The 12,480-nt window shown below is 45.7% G+C and overlaps 1 protein-coding gene and 1 long non-coding RNA gene across 2 annotated transcripts; one reads left to right on the top strand and one right to left on the bottom strand.

The window, feature by feature from the left end:
• LOC142217642 (uncharacterized) lies at positions 1-12,138 on the bottom strand. The gene is made up of 10 exons (XM_075285965.1): positions 12,058-12,138; positions 10,842-11,122; positions 9,848-10,042; positions 9,391-9,425; positions 8,274-8,315; positions 7,771-7,824; positions 4,337-4,390; positions 1,104-1,169; positions 861-905; positions 1-194 (listed from the first exon to the last, which is right to left on the bottom strand). Exons 2-10 carry the CDS (start codon positions 11,101-11,103, stop codon positions 168-170), a joined length of 780 nt encoding a protein of 259 aa, XP_075142066.1. The 5' UTR covers positions 11,104-11,122; positions 12,058-12,138; the 3' UTR covers positions 1-167.
• LOC142217643 (uncharacterized) lies at positions 8,845-9,391 on the top strand. Its single transcript, XR_012717392.1, has 3 exons — positions 8,845-8,865; positions 8,896-8,955; positions 9,346-9,391. It is a non-coding gene; the product is annotated as an uncharacterized LOC142217643 (long non-coding RNA).
• Positions 12,139-12,480: the final 342 nt, after the last annotated feature.

The following is a 12,480-nucleotide window of genomic DNA, read 5'->3' as shown; positions in this document are numbered from 1 at the left end:
AATGAGATTTTATTATTCTGCCCCCAGGAGGACATTAATGGTAAGTGCGGCCACCAGCTCCCTGATGGATGGAGATGGGCCTTGGGCCTTGGGTTGTCTTACATTGATGTTTTCTTTGGCTCTTGCAGACATTCTCCACGAGTTCCAGACATTAGTCATGGGTGACGTTACCTTGGAACGTTCCTACCTCTTACCTAGAACATGTGATGGAAATATCTATCAGACGTGACCTCCTAAATAGTGGCCAGAATTTATGAACATCGTTTGTAGCTACCAAGTGAGTTGTAGGTTTTAACACCAATATACTTGTAGTTCATTGCAGCAGATTCCTCAGGAGCAGCGCTCACTATTACTTTATACATATTCTAGAATGTTTCCTGTAATACCATCTCCGACCACATGGAGCGCTGCAGAGAAGACATACCAGGCTGTGAAAACCATTATAGCTCCACCCAGTGGTAGAAGAGGAACCGCACTCGAATGAGGCGCCATGATTGAGGTATCATAAAGGGGTGACCCTTTGTGTCTTAGATGGGGCTGGTCTGACCTATAGGAACCCGTCAGTCATGAGAATTGGGCCCCCATCCCCCCATCTGAATAGACTGATAGGTTGAGCATACATTGTGACCTCTCCATCCATTCGGGGGACCCACATTCACATGATCGATGGGGTCCCAGTGCTTGGCCCAATACAGATCAGCACGTTACCCTTTATCCTGCGGGAATCTCTGGAGCTCCCCTTTAGATCTTGGTTCTTTTGCCCCACTAAGCCTCGCCTGTCCTATCAAGGCAAACCTATGGATTCTCACCATCATTGTGCCCCACTGTTTAGGTGACTCTGCCCCCGCTCCGTTACTTACCCGCAGGATTGTTCTACAGACGGGCTCAACCACTTGTACAACCACCTACAGATAAAACATAAAGTCACATCTGGATGAAGATTCAGGGGCCAAAAACACCAAATAATTCTCATAGAGCGAAAATCCCAACTTGCTGCGACCATCGGACGGACAAGTCACCCGCTATAGGGATCAGTGACCCCAACAGCAGCGGGGCGCAGAGGGAGGAAGACACAGAGCGCCCCCTAGTGTCCAATTACTTACCAGCAAACACTGGATTGTTGTATCATAGATAATACCATAGATAAGAACAACGGGCTGAACCACCATCTAGAGTAAAACACAAATCATGTGCAGAAATGTCAGAAATAATCACAACTCAGGTCATCACCTCCAAATACTTTGGGCGTAACGCAGGATTTTACCAGACCTAGGACTTCTATAGATCGCCTCCCCTGGGGGTCCTATCTGGGGTTGTTGTGTAAGGGGTTAATATGTGGCCCTTGTGGCCCTCTGTGCACCGCTCGGGGCTGGATCGTCTATTGGACATCACAGTGTTTGGCTCTTCATTGTCGTGGTCGTTCATTGCTGGACCTATAACTGCGGAGTCAGGGCAGGGCTTATAATGGGGGGGCTTTAGGACCCCGACTGATGGGAAACGCTGGACTCGGGGGCCATCCACAGTCTGTGCTTTGTGGGGACACAGAGAGTAGGGGCGCGTCACCCCCACAGGTGAGGACAGGAAGGAGATGTCAGGGCAGGAGCCCCCCACATGGGTGACCGATATCTCAGCTGGGAGTAAAGCCAGTAGGACCAGAGAACTGCCAGGAGGAACATGGCTGGAGCCAGGACAGATAGTCAGCAGTGGGGACAACGTGCGAAGGTCACCAGTCACTACCAGTGAGAACCAGTAAGTGGGAGTGCAGTAAAATACTGGAAAGGAGTGCAGAGGGTGCACATAGAAGTATATGAAGGAGGGGGTAATAGAGAGAGAAGCAGAGACACTCAGACATTGTGCTGCAGCTACTAGTAAGTTTTATATCTCATCCCAAGTGTACAGGAGTGCAGGTAAGTGTTTCACTATATAAGTCCTGCTAGGACCCGCTCAGCCTATGAGTAATAGATTGAGTTATGCTGTAAAGTCTCCAGTGGAGGCTTCAAAGCAAAGTAGTCACCAGCGGAGGGAGAGCTAGAGCTAGAGATAGAGCCAGCAGAGGGAGAGCTAGAGATGGAGCCAGCAGAGGAAGAGCTAGAGATGGAGCCAGCAGAGGGAGAGCTAGAGATGGAGCCAGCAGAGGGAGAGCTAGAGATGGAGATGGAGATGGAGCCAGAAGAGGGAGAGCTAGAGCTAGAGATGGATCCAGCAGAGGGAGAGCTGAGAGCTAGAGATGGAGCCAGAAGAGGGAGAGCTAGAGATGGAGCCAGCAGAGGGAGAGCTAGAGATGGAGCCAGCAGAGGGAGAGCGAGAGATGAAGCCAGCAGAGGGAGAGCTAGAGATGGAGCCAGCCGAGGGAGAGCTAGAGATGGAGCCAGCCGAGGGAGAGCTAGAGCTAGAGATGGAGCCAGCAGAGGGAGAGCTGAGAGCTAGAGATGGAGCCAGCCAAGGGAGAGCTAGAGATGGAGATGGAGCCAGCAGAGGGAGAGCTAGAGATGGAGCCAGCAGAGGGAGAGCTAGAGATGGAGATGGAGCCAGGCGAGGGAGAGCTAGAGATGGAGCCAGCCGAGGGAGAGCTGAGAGCTAGAGATGGAGCCAGCAGAGGGGAAAACTGCTCAAACTGCAGGACACAAGTCCTAGAATGGCCGAAAATGGGGTTACACGTCAGTAGAGATGGGCAAACCTCAAGAGCTTACACTTGGTGAATATTCGTGAGGTTCAGGACTCCACTTAGGTTTAGGCTGAACTTGTCCTGCATGAACTGGAAGTAAAATAATTATACAGTGGGGTCTCGTCAGACTGCAGAGGGTAATAAGTGGAGGCCGTGGGGAGGAGAGACCAGGTGGGTAGAAGCCCCCTTTATGAGATCCCAGAGGGTAATAAGAGGAGGCTGCAGGGGGAGAGACCAGGTGGGAAGAAGCCCCCTTTATGAGACCCCAGAGGGTAATAAGAGGAGGCCGCAGTGGGAGAGACCAGGTGGGTAGAAGCCCCCTTTATGAGACCCCAGAGGGTAATAAGAGGAGGCTGCAGGAGGAGAGAGCAGGTGGGAAGAAGCCCCCTTTATGAGACCCCAGAGGGTAATAAGAGGAGGCTATGAAGAGGAGAGACCAGGTGGGTAGAAGCCCCCTTTATGAGACCGCAGAGGGTAATAAGAGGAGGCTGGGGGGAGGAGAGACCAGGTGGGTAGAAGCCCCCTTTATGAGACCCCTGAGGGTAATAAGAGGAGGCTGCAGGGGGAGGAGAGAGCAGGTGGGCAGAAGCCCCCTTTATGAGACCCCAGAGGGTAATAAGTGGAGGCCGCAGGGGGAGAGACCAGGTGGGTAGAAGCCCCCTTTATGACACCTTGGAGTATATTAGTGATTCGTGGCAGAATCTGAATCTTTTAGGTCGAATCGGGTTGTAACTGAATGTGGATCCTAAAGTCTTATCTTACAAACCCCAAAATCCAAGTCAGAACCACAGAAAGCTGCGATAGGGATTCCTGAGCACAAATGGTCCAGAGGGAGGAAGGCGGCCCGACTGACCAGGGAATGGGAAAAACAAGGCGCCCCCTAGTGGTAAGAATACCAGGAGCCGTCCTTAGCTATAGTCAGAGACGAGTTCGGGGTTTTTTTGCTCCTTTTTAGTCTTTGTATCTTTCCTACAATAGTTTCCCATTCATTTCTATCTTCTTCATGTGACCTGGCCACTCTGGGGTTAATCTGGAGGAGCCGCTCGTGGACTCTGCGCTGTCTTAATGGCCGGAGGGAATTGCCAGACAACTCAGTGAAGAGCCAGTAGCCCTATGTATAATCGGATGGTTGGCGAATATACACATATATACTAATAAGTGATCTGTCCTATATATAGTAGAAACACCCCAGACATAGTGACATGATACGAAGCCGAAGTGACGAGACCTGGGGTCAGTGTAGGCAGAATGTGACGGCGGCTTATACAATACTGACGTATATCTGTATATAGGACTGAGCCTTTTCCTGATCACTTTTTGCTATGTATGTGACTCTTCACCGGGGGGCGCTATTCACAGATCTGATTTCTAGCTATTATTCACCATTGAAGGACATACATGACTGCCCCGTGTTATAGGCCATCTTAGGGGGATTTGGTTGTTTCTGCCCTCCCTGGGTCTCTCCTTGTAGTTTTACTTGTGTGTTTTCTCTTCCTCATTAATAAAGATACCTCGTTATTTGCTCCCAATTTGCATGTGGAAATTCTTATCTTATGTATTGTCAGTGGTTTTGGAAAATGGGGATTGTGGGCCGGTCAATGGCGGACATGTTACTGTATTTGGATGTTTCTGACCCTCTTCAACACAGAACACACCAGGTGTATTACTTACCATGACACACTGCTTTGTCGTATTGTGAAACAGATGAATGAGCCCCATCACCATCTATAACAAAACATAAAATCACATCCTATGTTACAATGTATCATCCAGTATCAGTCACTGTGATAAATCTGGCATAGTATAAGACTGTCTAGTCTAAGATTACACTGTATAATATTACACAGGATTAGTAATCTGTACAATGTATCATCCAGTATCAGTCACTGTGATAAATCTGGTGTAGTATAAAACTGTCTAATATTACCCAGGATTAGTAATCTGTACAATGTATCATCCAGTATCAGTCACTGTGATAAATCTGGTGTAGTATAAAACTGTCTAGTCTAAGGTTACACTGTCTAATATTACACAGGATTAGTAATCTGTACAATGTATCATCCAGTATCAGTCACTGTGATAAATCTGGTGTAGTATGAGACTGTCTAGTCTAAGGTTACACTGTGTAATATTACACAGGATTAGTAATCTGTACATTGTATCATCCAGTATCAGTCACTGTGATAAATCTGGTGTATGAGACTGTCTAGTCTAAGGTTACACTGTCTAATATTACCCAGGATTAGTAATCTGTACAATGTATCATCCAGTATCAGTCACTGTGATAAATCTGGTGTAGTATGAGACTGTCTAGTCTAAAGTTACACTGTGTAATATTACACAGGATTAGTAATCTGTACAATGTATCATCCAGTATCAGTCACTGTGATAAATCTGTACAGTATAAGACTGTCTAGTCTAAGGTTACACTGTCTAATATTACCCAGGATTAGTAATCTGTACAATGTATCATCCAGTATCAGTCACTGTGATAAATCTGGTGTAGTATGAGACTGTCTAGTCTAAAGTTACACTGTGTAATATTACACAGGATTAGTAATCTGTACAATGTATCATCCAGTATCAGTCACTGTGATAAATCTGGTGTAGTATAAAACTGTCTAATATTACCCAGGATTAGTAATCTGTACAATGTATCATCCAGTATCAGTCACTGTGATAAATCTGTACAGTATAAAACTGTCTAGTCTAAGGTTACACTGTCTAATATTACACAGGATTAGTAATCTGTAAAATGTATCATCCAGTATCAGTCACTGTGATAAATCTGGTGTAGTATAAGACTGTCTAGTCTAAGGTTACACTGTCTAATATTACCCAGGATTAGTAATCTGTACAATGTATCATCCGGTATCAGTCACTGTGATAAATCTGTACAGTATAAAACTGTCTAGTCTAAGGTTACACTGTCTAATATTACACAGGATTAATAATATGTACAATGTATCATCCAGCATCAGTCACTGTGATAAATCTGTACAGTATAAGACTGTCTAGTCTAAGGTTACACTGTCTAATATTACACAGGATTAGTAATCTGCACAATGTATCATCCAGTATCAGTCACTGTGATAAATCTGTACAGTATAAGACTGTCTAGTCTAAGGTTACACTGCCTAATATTACACAGGATTAGTAATCTGTACAATGTATCATCCAGTATCAGTCACTGTGATAAATCTGGTGTAGTATAAGACTGTCTAGTCTAAGGTTACACTGTCTAATATTACACAGGATTAGTAATCTGTACAATGTATCATCCAGTATCAGGCACTGTGATAAATCTGTACAGTATAAGACTGTCTAGTCTGAGGTTACACTGTCTAATATTACCCAGGATTAGTAATCTGTACAATGTATCATCCAGTATCAGTCACTGTGATAAATCTGGTGTAGTATGAGACTGTCTAGTCTAAGGTTACACTGTGTAATATTACACAGGATTAGTAATCTGTACAATGTATCATCCAGTATCAGTCACTGTGATAAATCTGGTGTATGAGACTGTCTAGTCTAAGGTTACACTGTCTAATATTACACAGGATTAGTAATCTGTACAATGTATCATCCAGTATCAGTCACTGTGATAAATCTGTACAGTATAAGACTGTCTAGTGTATGTGCGCACTGTCTAATATTACCCAGGATTAGTAATCTGTACAATGTATCATCCAGTATCATTCACTGTGATAAATCTGCACAGTATAAGACTGTCTAGTCTGAGGTTACACTGTCTAATATTACCCAGGATTAGTAATCTGTACAATGTATCATCCAGTATCAGTCACTGTGATAAATCTGTACAGTATAAGACTGTCTAGTCTGAGGTTACACTGTCTAATATTACACAGGATTAGTAATCTGTACAATGTATCATCCAGTATCAGTCACTGTGATAAATCTGTACAGTATAAAACTGTCTAGTCTGAGGTTACACTGTCTAATATTACACAGGATTAGTAATCTGTACAATGTATCATCCAGTATCAGTCACTGTGATAAATCTGTACAGTATAAGACTGTCTAGTCTAAGGTTACACTGTCTAATATTACACAGGATTAGTAATCTGTACAATGTATCATCCAGTATCAGTCACTGTGATAAATCTGTACAGTATAAGACTGTCTAGTCTGAGGTTACACTGTCTAATATTACACAGGATTAGTAATCTGTACAATGTATCATCCAGTATCAGTCACTGTGATAAATCTGTACAGTATAAGACTGTCTAGTCTGAGGTTACACTGTCTAATATTACACAGGATTAGTAATCTGTACAATGTATCATCCAGTATCAGTCACTGTGATAAATCTGTACAGTATAAGACTGTCTAGTCTGAGGTTACACTGCCTAATATTACACAGGATTAGTAATCTGTACAATGTATCATCCAGTATCAGTCACTGTGATAAATCTGTACAGTATAAGACTGTCTAGTCTGAGGTTACACTGTCTAATATTACACAGGATTAGTAATCTGTACAATGTATCATCCAGTATCAGTCACTGTGATAAATCTGTACAGTATAAGACTGTCTAGTCTGAGGTTACACTGCCTAATATTACACAGGATTAGTAATCTGTACAATGTATCATCCAGTATCAGTCACTGTGATAAATCTGTACAGTATAAGACTGTCTAGTCTGAGGTTACACTGTCTAATATTACACAGGATTAGTAATCTGTACAATGTATCATCCAGTATCAGTCACTGTGATAAATCTGTACAGTATAAGACTGTCTAGTCTGAGGTTACACTGTCTAATATTACACAGGATTAGTAATCTGTACAATGTATCATCCAGTATCAGTCACTGTGATAAATCTGTACAGTATAAGACTGTCTAGTCTGAGGTTACACTGCCTAATATTACACAGGATTAGTAATCTGTACAATGTATCATCCAGTATCAGTCACTGTGATAAATCTGTACAGTATAAGACTGTCTAGTCTGAGGTTACACTGCCTAATATTACACAGGATTAGTAATCTGTACAATGTATCATCAATCCGCCCAGGACTGGTTCATTTCACTTTCCTGAACAAGCCCTTTAAGTAGATCTTTTTCCTTATTACGTACCGTGACACAATGGATGACCGCGTCAATAATGGCCCGCATCGGTCCCGACACCACCTGCAGGGAGATAAGATCTGGTCTGAGGTCAGGATTCTCAAAGCTTCAGGATCCAAAAACACATGTGGCCACAGGGACTAACGAAGAGTAGGGAGCCTAGAGGGAGCGGAGCTGGAGCGCCCCCTGGTGGCAATGGCAAGAAGAAGCTGAAACTCATTGGCTATAAGGATTGAGCTGTGGAAGGGTGGTGGACAGTGGAGGACCTGGACATTTCTGACCCTCACCCACACAGAGAAGACAAGGGGTTAATGGATTACCAGGGCATATAGGATGATGGTCTTATCAAGAGTGACCAGAAGGAGCCCCACCACCATCTAGAAGACGTAATTACATCAAGACATCACATTAAGATTCGCCAGAAAATTGTGGTGCAAAACATTTACGACAATTTTTTTTTTTTACGGCAAATTGTATTTTGCTCAAATGACTCGATATGACGAGTTACTTACCCCGAGGATCGCAGAGATGGGACGAAACGGTACCACAGCCTTCTAGAGTGAAACATAAAGTCACATCAGGATGAAGATTCACAAAAACATAAAATAATTGATAAAATTTGAGTCTCCCCATAATGAAAATCCCAACTAATGGCCATCGCGATGGATCGGAGGGACAAACTAAATAGAACTAGAAAAATGCAGACGATGTGCCAAGGATGGTGGACAGGTCAGTGGTGGACAGGTCAGTGGTGGACAGGCGAATGGTGGACAGGTCAATGATGGACAGGTCAATGCTGGGCAGGTCAGTGGTGGACAGGTCAGTGGTGGACAGGTCAGTGGTGGACAGGTCAATGCTGGGCAGGTCAGTGGTGGACAGGTCAGTGGTAAACAGGTCAATGGTGGACAGGTCAATGCTGGGCAGGTCAGTGGTGGACAGGTCAATGGTGGACAGGTCAATGGTGGACAGGTCAATGCTGGGCAGGTCAGTGGTGGACAGGTCAGTGGTGGACAGGTCAGTGGTGGACAGGTCAATGGTGGACAGGTCAATGCTGGGCAGGTCAGTGGTGGACAGGTCAATGACGGACAGGTCAGTGGTGGACAGGTCAATGGTGGAAAGGTCAATGGTGGACAGGTCAATGGTGGACAGGTCAGTGGTGGACAGGTCAATGGTGGACAGATCAATGGTGGAAAGGTCAATAGTGGACAGGTCAATGCTGGACAAGTCAGTGGTCGACAGGTCATTGGTGGACAGGTCAATGGTGGACATGTCAATAGTGGACAGGTCAATGGTGGACAGGCCAGTGGTAGACAGGTCAATGGTGGACATGTCAATGGTGGAAAGGTCAGTGGTGGACAGGTCAATGGTGGACAGGCCAGTGGTAGACAGGTCAATGCTGGGCAGGCCAGTGGTGGAAAGGTTAATAGTGGACAGGTCAATAGTGGAAAGGTCAATAGTGGACAGGTCAATAGTGGACAGGTCAATGGTAGACAGGTCAATGGTGGTCAGGTCACTGATGGACAGGCGAATGGTGGAAAGGTCAATAGTGGACAGGTGAATGGTGGACAGGTGAATGGTGGGCAGGTCAGTGGTGGACAAGGACAACCCCTATGGAGATCTTCTACTTACTGTGATGCTTCTGATCTGCTCATTTCTCTTTGAAACTGTAGACAAAAAAATGAGATTGGGGTCACAAAAGAGACATCACCCCAAAATTAGCAGAATGCAGTAAAAGTGGCCACAAGTCCTGGCTTGTAACTGCCCATTTGTTTGTGCTTTCCAGGACTATGTTAGGAGATCTGCACAGACCAGGTCCATGACCATGACAGGTCAGAGCTGCAGGACGAAGGATGTCTCAGGCCCTTCATCTAGTCCACACGACTTCTCCATTGGACAGTCATTGGGCTTTCGTGTTTCTTAGAGTGAGATCAGAAAGTAGTTACCCCCGACCCCATGACTCAGATACAGAAACCCCCCGGCACTGAGGCGTGACTTGGGGGAGGTGCACCCCATAATATGCCGTTTATTATTACACTTATTTACGCTCGTGCTGTGATTTCTGCTGTGAGAGAGGAGAGAGCGCTACCTTTCTTGGCGATGTGAGATGACATTTTCTTCAGCTTCTTATTCATCAGATCCGGAGAGTTTTTATCGGCTTTGCTAATGAGGAAAAACTCATCAGCCATTCCACGAATACGAGGCTGGTTCTGGAGGATCGTCTCCTTCATCTCGGAGGAGCTGCTGTCCAGGTCATCGGCCACCACAATCACATTCTCCTTCCCTTCATTACAGAAACAGAGACGTAGAAACGTGGACAGACGAGACATCAACAATGAGATGGATTCGTTACAATGTATCAGTACAGGTAAGAGTTATCCGAGAGGAACATTCTGGAGAATAATCTCCTAATCTGACCCCTGAATGGAACAATCTCCTAACATGACCCCTGAATAAGACAATCTTCTAATCTGACCCCTGAATGGGACAATCTCCTAATCTGACCCCAGAATGGGACAATCTCCTAATCTGGCCCCTTGGTGGGACAATCTCCTAATCTGCCCCCTGAATGGGACAATCTCCTAATCTGGCCCCTTGGTGGGACAATCTCCTAATCTGGCCCCTTGGTGGGACAATCTCCTAATCTGACCCCAGAATGGGACAATCTCCTAATCTGACCCCAGAATGGGACAATCTTCTAATCTGACCCCAGAATGGGACAATCTCCTAATCTGCCCCCTGAATGGGACAATCTCCTAATCTGCCCCCTGAATGGGACAATCTCCTAATCTGACCCCAGAATGGGACAATCTCCTAATCTGACCCCAGAATGGGACAATCTCCTAATCTGACCCCAGAATGGGACAATCTCCTAATCTGACCCCAGAATGGGACAATCTCCTAATCTGCCCCCTGAATGGGACAATCTCCTAATCTGACCCCAGAATGGGACAATCTCCTAATCTGACCCCTGAATGGGACAATCTCCTGATCTGGCCCCTTGGTGGGACAATCTCCTGATGTCTCATGTGGTGGAATTGTTTTTCCTAATCTGCCCCTTCAGTGGGGATTTCTGTTCTTACCTAACGTTTCGGACAGATATTCGATCTCCTCATCGTACAGAGAGTTGGTGACGTCGGTGATATTTACTCTCCCCCGATTCCTCGTGTGATAGAGGACGGCACAGTCGCAGCGGGAGACCTCGTCCTGGAACCTCTGGAAACCATTGTTGGTTATGATGAAGCTCCTCACCTGTCTGACCGCCAACTCCGAACTAAGAGCGTCAGCAAGGAAGCCGAAACAGCTGACACAGTCACGGGAGAAGATCCCGACCACACCAGGCATGGTCAGTGTAATGTGGACCCTAGGAGAAAAGGCCAACAAAAACATCACAATACAACACAGCTGCTGCAGAACCTCATCATACACCTCAGGTACTGCAGAACCTCATCATACAACACAGCTGCTGCAGAACCTCATCATACACCTCAGGTACTGCAGAACCTCATCATACAACACAGCTGCTGCAGAACCTCATCATACACCTCAGCTACTGCAGAACCTCATCATACACCTCAGCTGCTGCAGAACCTCATCATACATCTCAGCCACTGAAGAACCTCATAATATACCGCAGCTGCTGCAGAACCTCATAATCCACCTCAGTTACTGCAGAACCTCATCATACACCTCAGCTGCTGCAGAACCTCATCATACACCTCAGCTGCTGCAGAACCTCATCATACACCTCAGGTACTGCAGAACCTCATCATACACCTCAGCTGCTGCAGAACCTCATCATACACCTCAGCTGCTGCAGAACCTCATCATACACCTCAGTTACTGCAGAACCTCATCATACACCTCAGCTGCTGCAGAACCTCATCATACACCTCAGTTACTGCAGAACCTCATCATACACCTCAGGTACTGCAGAACCTCATCATACACCTCAGCTGCTGCAGAACCTCATCATACACCTCAGCTGCTGCAGAACCTCATCATACATCTCAGCCACTGAAGAACCTCATAATATACCGCAGCTGCTGCAGAACCTCATAATCCACCTCAGTTACTGCAGAACCTCATCATACACCTCAGCTGCTGCAGAACCTCATCATACACCTCAGCTGCTGCAGAACCTCATCATACACCTCAGCTGCTGCAGAACCTCATAATACACCTCAGCTGCTGCAGAACCTCATCATACACCACAGCTGCTGCAGAACCTCATCATACACCTCAGCTGCTGCAGAACCTCATAACACACCTCAGCTGCTGCAGAACCTCATAACACACCTCGGCAGATAAAGGTCCTTGTCCTCCTCTGTCGTCCTCACCGCCTCCGCTCCCTGTTTCTTCCGCTCTTATGACTTGCCCGTTGTTTTTTTTTTAAATAGAGGAAAGTGAAAATGAAAGTAAATCTTATGTAAGGGCCAAAGGTCACAACAGGCGGAGTATACAGGATACAGACTACTGCTCCGTGGTATCAACCACGTCAGGAGAGGCCGAGTGTAGGACAGGGGAATACAATCTATTACTATCTGTTATCAGCCATGTCAGGAGAGGAGAGGCCGACTGTAGGACAGGGGAATACAATCTATTACTATCTGTTATCAGCCATGTCAGGAGAGGCCGACTGTAGGACAGGAGAATACAATCTATTACTATCTGTTATCAGCCATGTCAGGAGAGGAGAGGCCGACTGTAGGACAGGAGAAT

This window comes from Leptodactylus fuscus, chromosome 8, assembly GCF_031893055.1.
Source record: "Leptodactylus fuscus isolate aLepFus1 chromosome 8, aLepFus1.hap2, whole genome shotgun sequence".
Taxonomy (NCBI): domain Eukaryota; kingdom Metazoa; phylum Chordata; class Amphibia; order Anura; family Leptodactylidae; genus Leptodactylus; species Leptodactylus fuscus.
Note: the sequence above shows the minus strand (reverse complement) of the source record. Positions and strands in the feature narration are given on the sequence as shown.

Excerpts from the sequence above, each read along its gene's own strand:
- LOC142217642 (XM_075285965.1), bottom strand. The coding sequence starts at position 11,103 with ATGCCTGGTGTGGTCGGGATCTTCTCCCGTGACTGTGTCAGCTGTTTC. Across the intron at positions 10,043-10,841 it reads ATATCTGTCCGAAACGTTAG|GGAAGGAGAATGTGATTGTG; the intron begins GTAAGAACAGAA and ends TCTGTAATGAAG. Across the intron at positions 8,316-9,390 it reads AGCAGATCAGAAGCATCACA|AAGGCTGTGGTACCGTTTCG; the intron begins GTAAGTAGAAGA and ends GTTTCACTCTAG.